At 39.9% G+C, this 13,667-nt stretch overlaps 1 protein-coding gene across 36 annotated transcripts in view; it reads right to left on the reverse strand.

The window, feature by feature from the left end:
- Nucleotides 1-13,667, reverse strand: part of NRXN3 (neurexin 3) — a 1,566,681-nt gene that overhangs the window by 784,248 nt on the left and 768,766 nt on the right. For all 36 annotated transcript variants that reach the window (XR_009355806.1, XR_009355805.1, XR_009355804.1 and 33 more), the window contains one exon: nucleotides 8,611-8,730. Coding sequence is in view for 32 of the 36 variants with exons in the window: in XM_059182678.1 (XP_059038661.1) it covers nucleotides 8,611-8,730 (120 nt within the window). In the remaining 4 variants the exon portion in view is untranslated. The remainder of the gene's footprint in view (nucleotides 1-8,610; nucleotides 8,731-13,667) is intronic.

Below are 13,667 nucleotides of genomic sequence, written 5' to 3' on the forward strand. Positions count from 1 at the left end.
CCCACCTTCAATCTCAGAGTGTAAGGTAAAAAGAAACAGGTGACAGCCACCTCCAACCCAGAGAGAGTACTTGAGACTGGATTTACAATGGAGAAAAAGACAATAGATGAGAAACAAGGGTGCACATGACAGTGAACGTCAAAGAAAAAAGACAGGCATTCCTGAGAGGAAGAAGACAGACAAAGGGCTCAGATTGCCCCAGCTCACTGCTTGGTGAGAACTGCAGAGGGGGGTGGCCGGGAGGAATCCCGGGGCAGTTGGGGGTGGGGGGGAGATACCTGCAGATTCCTCCGGATGAGAAGCGCTAAGGGATAGGAGAGGGCAAGACAGCTAGAATGACGGCGACATGGGGGAGTCTTATACACGTTCTATGGAGATAGAACAGAAAGAAAAGATCACATAGTATGTGATTCCATTTATATCGAGTCAAGAACCGATAAAGCTCACGTATGTTGATAGAAATTCAAATAGCAGTGGCTTGTGAGAAGAGAACGACTCCAGGGGCACAAGGGAATTATCTGGGAAGATGGAACTGTCCTTTATCTCAACTGGCATGCTAGTCACACGGCTATAAACGTTTCTCATAATGCACTTAAGAGCCGTACATTTTGGTGAATATAAATTTTACTTCAATCAAAAAATGCACATACCTCGGGAGGGGGACAGTTAGGAGAAAAAAGTAACATAAGGAAACCAAATTATACTTATTGGCTCTATTTTACAAGAGAAAATAAAGTAGTTTACGTATTTTTTTTTTTTTTTGCCTTTGCATGTAAGTTAAAATAAATACGATGGAAATAAATGTAGGAAAGTATAAGTCTATATTGAAAAAAATGTTAAAATTGTACCCGTATGTGACTAACAAGGTAATATAAAATTATCTTCTGTGAACCAATAGGCTCTCAGTGGATTATTGCCATCACCATCAATAAGTAGCCAGCCAAGCACACCAGAAATAAATGGGCTGTAATTAAACATAGGCAATAAAATCGGTCTCCAAATACAGCATGCTAAAGATGGCTGAAGCAAAATTAGTGAAGCCACAGATTCCAACAACTCTTAATCAACCCTGGTAAGCTATCAGGACCCTGCATGGTGGAGACTTATTTCTCCTTGAGCAGTACGTCCAAGTGTCATCTGAGATTTGTAGAGATTAACATGTTATCTGTGAGTCTCAGCTCATTTCCATGGAGGGTTATACAGAACAAAGCTGCAAGTAATCCTGGCTCGGTGAGTCTTTTTTGATTTTGCACTTGTATTGAAATCGGCAACATAACAGATCTGTGATACAAAACTGTCCCTTCTTGATATCAGAGGAAATTGTAAGCAAGAGTGATTCCCAAGGGCAACAAGTGAAAACCCGCATCTATGAAACTGCCCCCCTCAAAAATACCAGCACCATCACCCTTACTCTTCGAAGACCCTGGGATCAACTGCTATCTCCTGACATCCTGTTAGCTACAGTGGATGTCTGTGGTCCAAGAATGAAAAACAGACACAAAGAAATAACTTTGGCCATTACCTTAGGTCCTGCAGGCTCATGAATGCTTCTCTTTAACTGTCTTACCTTCTGGATCTTGCCTTTGATGGTACAAGGCTGCTCCTCCAGCCTTCCTGAATTTTCTGGAGTCAGCCCCTGCCTCCCAGACCTACCCAACTTGCAAAATGGCACTTGGATGGGATTTCAATCCTCAATCCTTCAATCCTCAATCTTCAGTGAAAATAATGCTTGTGTGAGATCAGTTTTGAAGTTTTGAAAATTACATCAAAAACTAACCCAGAGTTCCACGCGGGCTACAATGTGTCATGCCCTGACCTTCACGATTATGAATTCAATTTATCTTTACAGCGTTCTTGTGAGATAGGACCTACAAACATCACATTTGGGGGACACAGGGGAGTTAATTAATTAATTTCAAAGTAGTATAACTATTAAGTATCAGAGTCACAATTTTCAACACAGACCATCTTCTCCCCATCAGATGTCTCATTCACTATGTTGTATGGCATATATAAAGACTGCAATAACGTAAAGAGAAAACATGGAAATCAGAAGATCCAGATCAACAGAGAATAAAAATATAAATATTTGGGGATATGGGGAGATATTCTAATTCTATCATATCTCAAGATATTCTAACTAAAAAGTCTTATCTTAGTGGGAGATAAGGCAGAGATATCTAAAGGGTTCAGAATTCCAGAATATAATAAAATGAACCACCAAGAACCAGAGCTTTTTTTTTTTTTTTTTCCAACTCTATATTCCTATGCAACTGGGTTGTCTATAAAGACTTGACCTCCTGGCATTTTAACCACTGCAGTCTAGTAATTAGTGACATTACACTGTTATTGTTTCTAATGACTATCAGGTAGTAACAAATATTTTCTTTTTATTATGTTCTGTTAGTCACCATACAGTTCATCATTGGTTTTTGATGTAGTGTTCCAGGATTCATTATCTGTGTACAACACCCGGCGCAAGTAGTAGCAAATCTAGTAAGAATGTGAGCTTTCACGTCAGACAAAGTTGGATTCAAGTCCTCACTCAGCTATTTCCTGTGTGACTTCAGTGTCCCCATTGTGAAAATCAGGACAATAACATTTCATAGGAACTTTGGGATGATTAAAGGGATGGCATCTCTATAAAGGTCCTAGTAGTGTGTCAGGAACAAAAAAAGGACTTGACAAATGTCAAATATTATTAGTTACAAAGAAAAAAAAACTATCACTACTTCTATCATACTCCTGGTGCTGTACCAAAACTTCAAGAAGCTGAGTGACTAAATCAATTTCAGTTAAGGGTTAGCATTGACAATTAAAGTAGTTTGATTCTGAAGCTAATTAACTTAATGGCTGTGCTATCTTTTATAATTTAACAATATATATACACTACAAGTCAACTTTTTAAAAATTTGGGTTCACTTAAAATGCATTTCTAAGACAAATTTCCAACAGTGGTTCAAAGAAAAAATATTTGGGGTCTGTTAGTCCTCATCCAAGACTCAACATGGAGGTTTAATCCCAAAGAAATGAGCACCATATTGGACATGCTACTAAACTAGATGACAAAATCTAATAATGTTTTCTATACTTTGAAAAATGCATATAATGCACCATAAAGCAAAATCAAGCAGCCAGAATGTCAGCCCTGGCCGCAGCCTGCCTCTCCCTCTCTCTCTTGCTGGGATGCTATCTTCTCTTTCCTGCCTTCTTTCTTACCATATATGCTTAGAAGCTACTTAGAAATTTTTCAAGACTCATAGGTCCATGAAAAACCTCAATAAGATCAGCTCTTCTTGATGGAATCTCCACCCCAGGGACAACGGATGCCTCTCCCCTTCATGAGCCCTCACTACATGTGGTTTATATTTCTACTAAAGCACTTCCGTGTGTGTCTTCCCCTGTGAGACTCTAATGTCTTTGCGAATGGGGGTGTTATCTTATTCACAATCATATCTGCAAAAAGTGTCTGGTGAGTGAATGAAAGAGGAAATAATAAAGTATTCTAAACAGCAAACAAATAACTTAAAACTAAACTTCTCAGATATGGCTTATTTGTAGGACGGGCAGAACCCGGAAACAGAGGTAGGAGTTAAACACGTAACTGAAAACATGAAGACACTGTAGTCTGATATCTCTGGAAATTATTGCTGTACAAATAACAACACAGACTTGTAACGTAATGCCCGTGTATCTGTATGGATCCAGGAGACAGAAAGAACATACACATGTCTATTTCCTTGTTTGTACACTAAGGAATGCATACATTGCTCATTTTTTCTGAAGCCTGAATGGGAAATGTGTTTTTAACAACTTTAATCAATACACCAACCTACATTAAAAAAATAAATAAACCTACACAATAAGGGGAAAAAAGCAAAAGACCAATCAATAGCCAACAGTGCAGCTTAACAGCCACTCCAGCAGAAAACTGTCTGAAAAGACGCTTCACACTCCACTGTCTGCATGATGCACAGCTGCTTGCTATTGATTTGTTGCAAGCAAAGAACATCTATTATAACGTGCCAGTGTGAACCTAGCAATTTCTCCAACAAGTAGCCCGCAATGTAGGACCAGCCATGTAGCGCAGGTCGCTGGCTGCGGAGCGTGGGCTGAGGACCCACATTTATTTCCTTCTGTTTTTCCCACAAAACCTTGATAAACACCCAATTTCTAAATCCAGCAACTTGCTGTGTTTTAAGCGCTCACACGCATTACACTGTTTCACATTCACTTCTCCAGGGCCCAGGAGCAATAATGAGACCTCAAAGTTGTGCGCAACTCACTACCGTTGTCATACACACGCTCAGGGAGAGCTGTGGTAAGGACTGGTGTAAGATATTTAAAATCGCTGTTTTCACAAAGCCCCCAGGAATGACAACGCTTTCGTATATGTGTGGGTATATGCAAGTGGCATTGGATTTTGTGCAACATTGTGCGGTATTGTGGAGAGAGGGACTCAACCACAGGTCGCCCTGCCCACATCACAGGAAAGGGGACTGGATTTGCTACGTTGTGATGGCTACCACCCACTGAAACCTCCGAGGCCCGAGGCCCTGATTTTAAATACCAGTAGGAACCCAATATCCAAAAAGAATATCCCTATGAGAAACTGTGTGGGGTTCCATTTCTTCTGTTGTTCTTAAAATGTAGCTCCATCATTAAGTCAGAACTCAGGTGGTATGCACCTTCTAAGAAGTCAGCCCTCTCTGGTTTGAGTTTTTCAGAAGAACTGAAGATTTTCTTTGGAGAACATTACTAGGGTGTGTCCTCCCCTAGATCTCACAGGATCCTACATGAACCCCAAATTACTTCTGGGATGATTTTGTTCATTATGGTTTCAGAACAGCTTTAAAAGTCACCTAGAGGAAACTCCCTGTGAATCTGCTTTTAGATGAAATGGTAGAAGATCTTATCTTAAAACTACATAAGACAATTAATAAATCAGTTATACCTGGGTTTCCAATCAGATCACTTTTGGTTTCTATCCAGTACAAGAGATCCACTCTTACACAAGGTAACCAGCCACGGAGAAGACATGCCACACCTTCACAATCACTGTGTCAGCTTTGCATGGCTCTCTCTAAAACAAAACCTGAAATTCACCCACTGCCTCTACCAATCCACCATGCTCTCAGAGAAAATGATGGAATAAAGTTAAACCCATCCATGCTTGGTCTACTCGTACTAAATGAGATATAATTTCTAAACATAACCTCTATTCATGGAGGTGACAACTATGTGACAGCACCTGAAATTCATCAAGCAAACACCCAATTTGGCAAACAGGCAAGAAAAATCAAAGGTCATAAATGAAAAAACCAATGCTAGGAAAAATGTGGAGAATGCTAAAATGCAAACATTTCTTTAGAAACTTACAAATCATGCCCAGATACAAGTAACTTTTCTATACATGATGAACTGAATAGAACCCTTTATTTTGAAAAATATCAAAACCTAGCACTTTCCTATTGAACTAGTTTCTATTCTTGGATGTGCCTTAAGAAATTGTGTTTTTGTGTTGTTTTTTGTGTTTTTTTTTTGTTTTTGTTTTTTAAATTTCCATTAACTGAGGTCAATCTGTTGTCCTGAGAAAGATCTCATGGAAAATAAGAGATCCAAACCTTCTCCCCCAACCATCCACCAAAACAGTCTGTTGCCACTAGATAGACTCTTAAATCAACCATAGGGTCCTATGACAGCATTGTCAGAAATACGATGTATTTTAGATATATGCGACTTTCTGTAGAATACGCGATTCCTAAAAATCAGGTAAAGGCCCTATTTCCTTGACATTCCAATCATCACATCGTGCTCCATTTCTGTTATTTAGGTCAAAGGCAGGCCACCTGCTGCACGCATGCTACCAAAGCAATCACTAATGGCCTCTGCGTTCTTCCATCTAAGACTCAGCCCTGCTCATCTTTCCTCTTCCATTCACTTACTGTTATCTGTTCCCCTTCCTTTGCACTTTTCCCCACAGCCTTTCCTAATGATAAGCATGAGATTTATTCAAATCTTGGTGACTCCGAAGGTGAAAACTCTTCTTCTGATGCAAGTGAAACTACCAAGAATTTGCTAACAGAGGCCCAGAGAAAATCAAAAGTGAACTCAATTTTGAAGACGTTTGTGAGATAAAGTAGCAAATTACAACGCTAAAGGTCAAGGTTCGTACAGAAAGTAATGATCTATGACGTAAACAGGTAAGGCTGATTTTTTAGGTTGAACAAACTGCCTCCAATGCTAATTCCAAAAGAAAAGTCCCCGATACTTTCAACGTCAATCATGGGATACAGAGACATCTACTGTACAATTCTAAGCAACCTAAATTTCTGATATATGAGGTCGGTTTCATTAAAATTGCATATCTACACATGACAGTTATATCCAGTTTATCTGAACTCTATTTATTCCTTATATTCTGCAATTAAAATGTACTTGCTCACACTTCCATATAGCCGTCTAGTCATACCAGCCCTGGTCTGCTCTCCAATCAGAGACGAAGCGAGAAGATTCTTTAACAACTTGGGCTCAAGGTCTTCTACAATAAAACCTTCATCTGTACGGTTTACAGAATAAAATCCAGAATACAATACCCAGGCCTGGATATCTCAGAAGCATCCTTGAAGGATGACGTGGTATGGTCACAAAAGAAAGCTGACTTTTCCCAATCCGCTCTAGTACCTCATTATATACTGACAAATTGTTCAAGTCAGATACTGTAACCGTCTTCATTCTGGACATGGCATCTGCTCTTGACAAAGTCAGAGAAAAAATCATAGAAATCCAGGAAGAGTTCTGATTGATTTTTAGTAGAAAATAGTGCCTGGGCCTGGGTGGCCAAAAAGAACATATCAATGAGAGAAAAGTGTATACGTACCTTCTGAAGACCATGCTATCCACCGCAGTTAGAATCACTTACCTTTCTGTATTTTCTGTGGGCAGTCTCGTCCTGACCATTTTCTACCAGGAGTGGTATGTATTTAGGATATGGAATAAACTTGGGAGGATAAAGAAGCATTATGCCACCATCTAGGATAAAAAGCTTTCCCAATGAGTCCTATGCAATCAAAGTGGAAGGCAAATAAAGAACATGTAGCACAACTGCCCAGATATCCTGGGTGGGTCCATCACTGCCTATTTCGAAGTGAAACAACAGCATTTCTGACTCATAAGTGTGGGAATAAGACTTTCAATAATACCAAGTACTTGGAAAGAATAATCTGATACCAAAACTTTCTGCAGATACTACGTCCTTTATGTTACAGACCTAGAGGCACCTGCTTACATTAGATCAATGAGAAACAAAGATGTTTATCTCTACATTGGTACAGTTCCCACCTGTTTCTCCAGGTAGCTCTTAAGAGACTGACAGAGCATATAAAGACAAAAAATTATGAGAAAAAATGAGAAACAGAACACGGGGCAACTATGCACATGAAAAAAAAAAAAGTTGAGAAATAAGGATTCAAGAAAAACCAAGTGATCATGATAGAGATGGCATTGTAGTCAGTACCTACTCCCACTTAGGCAACCATACTGTGACTTTAGTATCTGCTCAGATAACACCACACACCTTTTTATAAAACCAAGAGGTCAACAGACTACAAGTTCAGATCACAATATAAACTCCTACCATTTAGAAAGTCAGAAGATCAGCAGGATCCACTATGTCAGGGCTTTCAACAAACCTCTTTGAATAGGTATTCAGGAAATTCAGGCGTTGGCCTATTCTTTAAAAATAGCCATGTTAGGAAAGTAACATAAGAAGGCCGTGGAGATACAGGTTATAGATTCCCACAGAACTAAAGTATCTCTACCATCAACTCTAGAATCATCTTCATGAAATCAGTCTTCTAGAATTAAATCAGCTGATAGAAGCATTGCTAGTGGACAAAATTAACAACTGGCTCTCTTCCAATATGAACCGAATATGCAGATACATACTTATAAATATATGTACAAAATAGAAATGCATATATAAACAGAACAACTATGTACATACAAACCAAACAGATATCAACAGAGTTAGCTACAGGGAATTTCCAAATATTTGAAAAGCCCCTGAGAATGCCTTAAACATTTCTAGTTAAAAAATAATAAACTCTGAATGTCTTCATCATTTGGAAGAGCTAAGAAATTCTCTAAATTCAGAATTTTGAGAAAACACCTAGATTTTTTAAATAACCTCTAAATTCTAGACAATGCAAATGGAAGAGTCTCAAAACTGTTATCCAGATGACTTAATTATGGAAAAACCGAACTCCTTAGAGCAAAAATATTGCTTGAGCTGGATTTTGTTTTGTTTTTGTTGTTGCTGTTGGGGGGGGGGTGTTTTTGTTTTTGTTTTTTGCTTCTCATACACAGGCAATCTAATCTAAAGAAAAAACACATGTAGTAAGCAAATGGGAAAACATGTAGTAATGTTGAACAAGTAATATCTCTTTGCTCTTCCATTAAAAGCACCAGTGCTCTATTTTCCAAGTTTCTGGAGGAGGAAATTGCTTACAATTCTTTCAGAAGAACCATCCTTTTACATTATGTTCCTTAAGTTTTCTCTAAACCTCAAAAGAGTGAAAAAACTCCCAAGTATGAAAAGGTTGTACTCACGATCATTGCACTGGTTTCCGGAATATGACGTCATGGAGCAGTCGCAGGTGAAGCCTTCCCACTGCTGCATGCAGACCCCTTGGTTGGCACATGAATCTTCCTGGCAGGTGGTACTTGGTCCTAGTAATCCATAAGAAGAGGGGGAGAGAAGAAAAAAGGAGAGAGACAAGTGTTCACAATGAAGTTCAAAGCAAGCACTTGACTTTGCGACTCCCATGCCCCAAAACATTCAAAACCACAACCTCCCAAAATGTCATCTCTAGATCATGCAACGAGAATCAGGATATACAAAAGACTACAGAGATACACACTTAGCCACAGACTATCAACAGTTACACACAGAAGGGAGAGGGCTGAACACATTGTTCTCTCTTAGGCAGACTTTTCAAAAGAGCTTCATCTCTATCACCCAACTAGAAAGACACTTCATTTGGAATATGGTCTTTCTAGACATATAATGGTAAAGCAAAAAAAATTTATTCCCATGATTCTTATGAATTAAGGCATAAAAGTCCCTAAAGTTTACTTCATGACATTAAAAAGATGTTTGATGACATGAAGAGGAAAAGAAAGAGAAGCATATAGCAGCCAACATATATTGGTGTTTTGTAGGTGGTAAGTACTGGGTACTAAGCACTTTGTCTACATTACCTCATTATGCTCTCCAGTGACACTAAGAAGTAAGTAATTTTGATCACCCATTTCACAGAAAAAAAAAAAGAAAAAGTAAAAAACTAAGCTTATATAAGTAATCTACCCAAGGTCACACATTTGGTAATGAAAGGACCATGATATCCAACTTAGGTAAACCATCTCTGGGAACCATGCTCTTAGCTAGCTACATCAGTAGTTCTTAAAGTGTTATTTCTCAGACCAACATCACCTGGGAAGTGGTTAGAAAGGCAAAAGATGAGGTCCCAGACCTACTGAATCAGAAACTTCAGAAAGAGGTAAAAATGTGTGTTTTCACAGGCTTCCAGGAAATTGTGACACAGTCTAGAGTTTGAGAACCAGTATATTATACTGTGCTATCACTATTGGTTTACAGAAGGGTGTACTGAAAAGCAGTGTCCATATGCCAGAGGATGCAAAAGAGAATTATTTGAGGGATAGGAAGAAAATATTAGAAATTGCATTCTTTTGATTCTTTTTCTTTATTATTTCTATTTTCGTGTGCCTTTCATAAGTCAACAATATATAAGTACAGTGGTACAAGTATCTGATGTAGAAATAATTACACTTATGGGGGGCATTCTCAAAATCTTTTCTTTTCCTTTTTTTTAAAAATATTTTATTTATTTATTTGGCAGAGAGAGAGAGATCACAAGCAGGCACAGAGGCAGGCAGAGAGAGAGGGGGAAGCAGGCTCCCTGCTGGGCAGACAGACCGATGCAGGCCTCGATGCAGGCCTCGATCCCAGGACCCTGAGACCATGCCCCGAGCTAAAGGCAGAGGCTTAACCCACTGAGCCACCCAGGCACCCTCAAAATCTTTTCTGGATATGAGAAAGCAACTGAAAAAGTTTGGTGATCTCTACTTTACAGGTTGTCATTAAAATCTCTCTTTAGGTCAGCCTGGGGCCTCTCTTTTACCATTTGCTCTTTTTCATTTCTGTCTTCTGCCTTAACCTTGGGATTAAAGATAAATCCGCACCTTTGGAATTATCTGAGCTAATAAGAACTATCTTAATATTCAAGATAACTCCCAAGAGAGCCTCAGCAAAGGAGGCGAGCCCTTTGACTCATCAAATATATTACTCAAGATCTGATGCAAAAAAGCACTTGACAGAGTAAAAATATACCCACTGCACTAAGCACATATTTCACCGTTTCCAAAGCAAAGCCTCACATGGGCACAGAATATTGAAATGTATGCATGCGGAGTCCTAGGGATGCATGTTCAAAAGAGACACGACTACAAAGGCTTTGTCTTCTGGGTGGCAAGACATTCTGTATTTATTCATGAGGGATAGAAGCAATACAGACCATCACTCCTAATACAAAGCTATTAGGATATGACATAAGAAAGTTCAAGACAATTACTAGCACTGAGGGAGCAGCACTGCTGCTGGGTCTCTGTAGTTCCTATCTGCCATGTGGTTCCCCCATGTGGAGAAGAAAGGAGGTTCATGGTCATGTTCTCAGTGGGTCTTAAACTTGAGCATTGTGTTGTACAAGTTTCATTAACAATGGCAAATCAGGACAGCTTCTTTCAAAGGATAAACGTTTCTGAGAAGTCCCCAGGGCTCCTTGACCAAACAGCTCTTAGCAGACAATGGACTAGTAATTCAGTTGTACTCAGGAACCAGAAACACATGTAAGGCTTTCCCTTGAAAGGCAGTAGAACCCGCAAAAACTTGGGAAAAACACAATAATCCCTTGAATGTTAATTGAATCTGAGACCAGGCTTTTCTATGCTTTTCCCTCCCCCTAACTCGGCAAATGCTCACCATTTTCTAAGGACCAGCTCGAAGGCCTCGCCTGTATAAAGCGTTCCCTAGTAACTTCAGACAATTCTCCCACTTCTTAGTGGCCATGACACTTATTATCTGCATCATTAACATTTACATAGGGTAATATTCAGTTGAACACTTTATTACACATTTGATGTCCTCTGCTTATAGAAGCCTCTAATTGTTTTGTATTTTTTCAGTATTGTCCCCAAAGGACAGAATACTGCCTGCTGCTAAAAATCAAAAATATGCTTTGATTATGTCCTTGCTGGGTTCAATGTTCTGTGCCAGATACAGAGAATGTGTTTCAGTCAGTGTTGAGCTATCTGAAACCCCATCTGCCTATGTCTCCTATTGTCGAAACCTGAGCATGGTTGTGACTCTGCTCCACAAAGCAGAGAATTTGTTGCACATGCCATTACGGGGGCAAGTGCCATGCAGAATCAGATAGTCCTCAAAGACCAAAGATTGTTGGGGCGCCTGGGTGGTTCAGTGGGGTGAGTCTCTGCCTTTGGCTCCGGTCATACATAATCTCAGGGTCTTGGTATCAAGCCCCACATCGGGCTCTCTGCTTGGCGGGGAACCTGCTTCCCTCTCTCTCTGCCTGCCTCTCTGCCTCCTTGTGATCTCTCTGTCGAATAAATAAATAAAATCTTAAAAGAAAAAAAAAAGACCAAAGACCTTCTACTGTAATCACCTCGGAACAAGAGCAGCTGTGGCAAGGCGGGGCTCAAACCTGCAACGACTCCTCATAGATCTGACACTAAACTCGCACTTGTTATTGAGGCTGAGATCCTGGGGCCTTGCCTCCTCCCCCAGCTGCATGTCCCACTCGGGGCCCCCAGCTCACAACGCTGCAGCCACCCCTTCATCCTTTCACTCCCCCCCACCCCGCCGACCCCAGTGGTGCTCACCTGGTGGGCCCCACAGCAGCATCTGCACTGGGAGCTCAGGACAAAGGTGCCTTTTCAGGCTCCACCCAGACCTAGTGGCCCGGGACAGGTCTCAGGAATTGGAGTCGTGATAAGCCCTCTGGGTGGTTCTGAGGTCTGCACACCTTCCAGGACCTCTGTTCGTACACTTCAAGACCATCTGCCTTCAAGGTCCTATGCTCTTGTTCTACCTATAGCCTGAAAAGTACTTTCTGCAGATTATCAAATGATCGGTCCATTCTTACTCTATTTAAGTTTCAGGCTTAAGGTGGGCTTTCTTCAGACTCTCCTATTTCAGGTCGTCTCCACCAGCTTTTCTCAACAATGCACTGCCTAGAACTAAGTCATTTATTAAAATGTTTATTGTTTGTCTCATCCTATTGGAATATAAGCCCTGTGAGGGCAGAAGTCTTATCTGCTTCTCTCAACTTTATAGCTCTAACTTTTTTTTTTAGGTTTTTTTAAAAATTATTTACTTGACAGACATCACAAGTAGGCAGAGAGGCAGGCAGAGAGAGAGGAGGAAGCAGGCTCCCTGCTGAGCAGAGAGCCCGATGCGATGTGGGGCTCGATCCCAGGACCCTGGGATCATGACCTGAGCAGCAGGCAGAGGCTTTAACCCACTGAGCCACCCAGGAGCCTCTATAGCTCTAACTTCTGATAAAGTATTTGGTTTAAATATAAGTATTTGATAAGTATTTGGTTTAAAACAAGAGCTCAGAAAATGTTGCTAAATGAAAAAAGAACAAGAGAACCAACCCCCCCCCAAAAAATAAAGTCATTCTTTAATCACTTAAAGTCAAATGGTACTCCTAACTAACAATTTACCCATAAAATTTACCAATATCACTTCCTACAAACAATTTTCAACTTGGAATCACTTTTTGGGGGGAGGTATTGATGGTGGTGGGATTTAATTGGCCATATTCCCTGCCCTAACTTAACTACTAGATTTGGACAATCTTACCAGATATTGACACAAGAACTCTTCTGTGTCCCCAGTGTCCAGGGACAGTATGAACAGCTGAATGATTAAGTGTTGGCATTAGAGCCTAAAAAGTTTCCTAGATGATAATATAAGCTCCTGTATTTAAGTACATCCTTTCCTGAACAGATATTTTATATTTGTCTATTTCTCAGATAGCAGTGTCTCCAAAACTAAAGAGAGAAATTAGAGAAATATGCCAAACTACCCCCCAAAAAAAGAAAAAAAAAAAGAAAATCTTCAACAATGCTTCTAAAGGTGCCTCATTGATATAAAATTATCCTGTATAAAGAGGATATAACAATAACAAACCAAGGGATTTACATAGCACTTATCATCTGCCAGACACTGTGCTAAGTACCTTTCAGATATTAACTCAATTAATCTTCATAAACACATGATGAAGCAATTACAATTAAGGGTATTAGGAAATCAGAAAACAGGAATAATTTTCTCAAGGAAGAACTTTAAAATAACCCAGAACTTTAAAAATAAGGGACTGATGATCAAGTTGGAAGGCAAGAGTTTCAGAGAAGTACACTGAGCCAGAGAGTTAGGTGATACTTTTTGTGAAGCCCCCATTATAAGTAGTAGGTGAGGTCTCAAACCCAGGCTTGCTAACTCAACAGCTGAGCCATCTAACCTCTATGAATATGGGTAAACCTACAGGGAGAGCGAGAGCAAGAGA

Source organism: Mustela lutreola, chromosome 7 (assembly GCF_030435805.1).
Source record: "Mustela lutreola isolate mMusLut2 chromosome 7, mMusLut2.pri, whole genome shotgun sequence".
In the NCBI taxonomy this organism is placed as follows: domain Eukaryota; kingdom Metazoa; phylum Chordata; class Mammalia; order Carnivora; family Mustelidae; genus Mustela; species Mustela lutreola.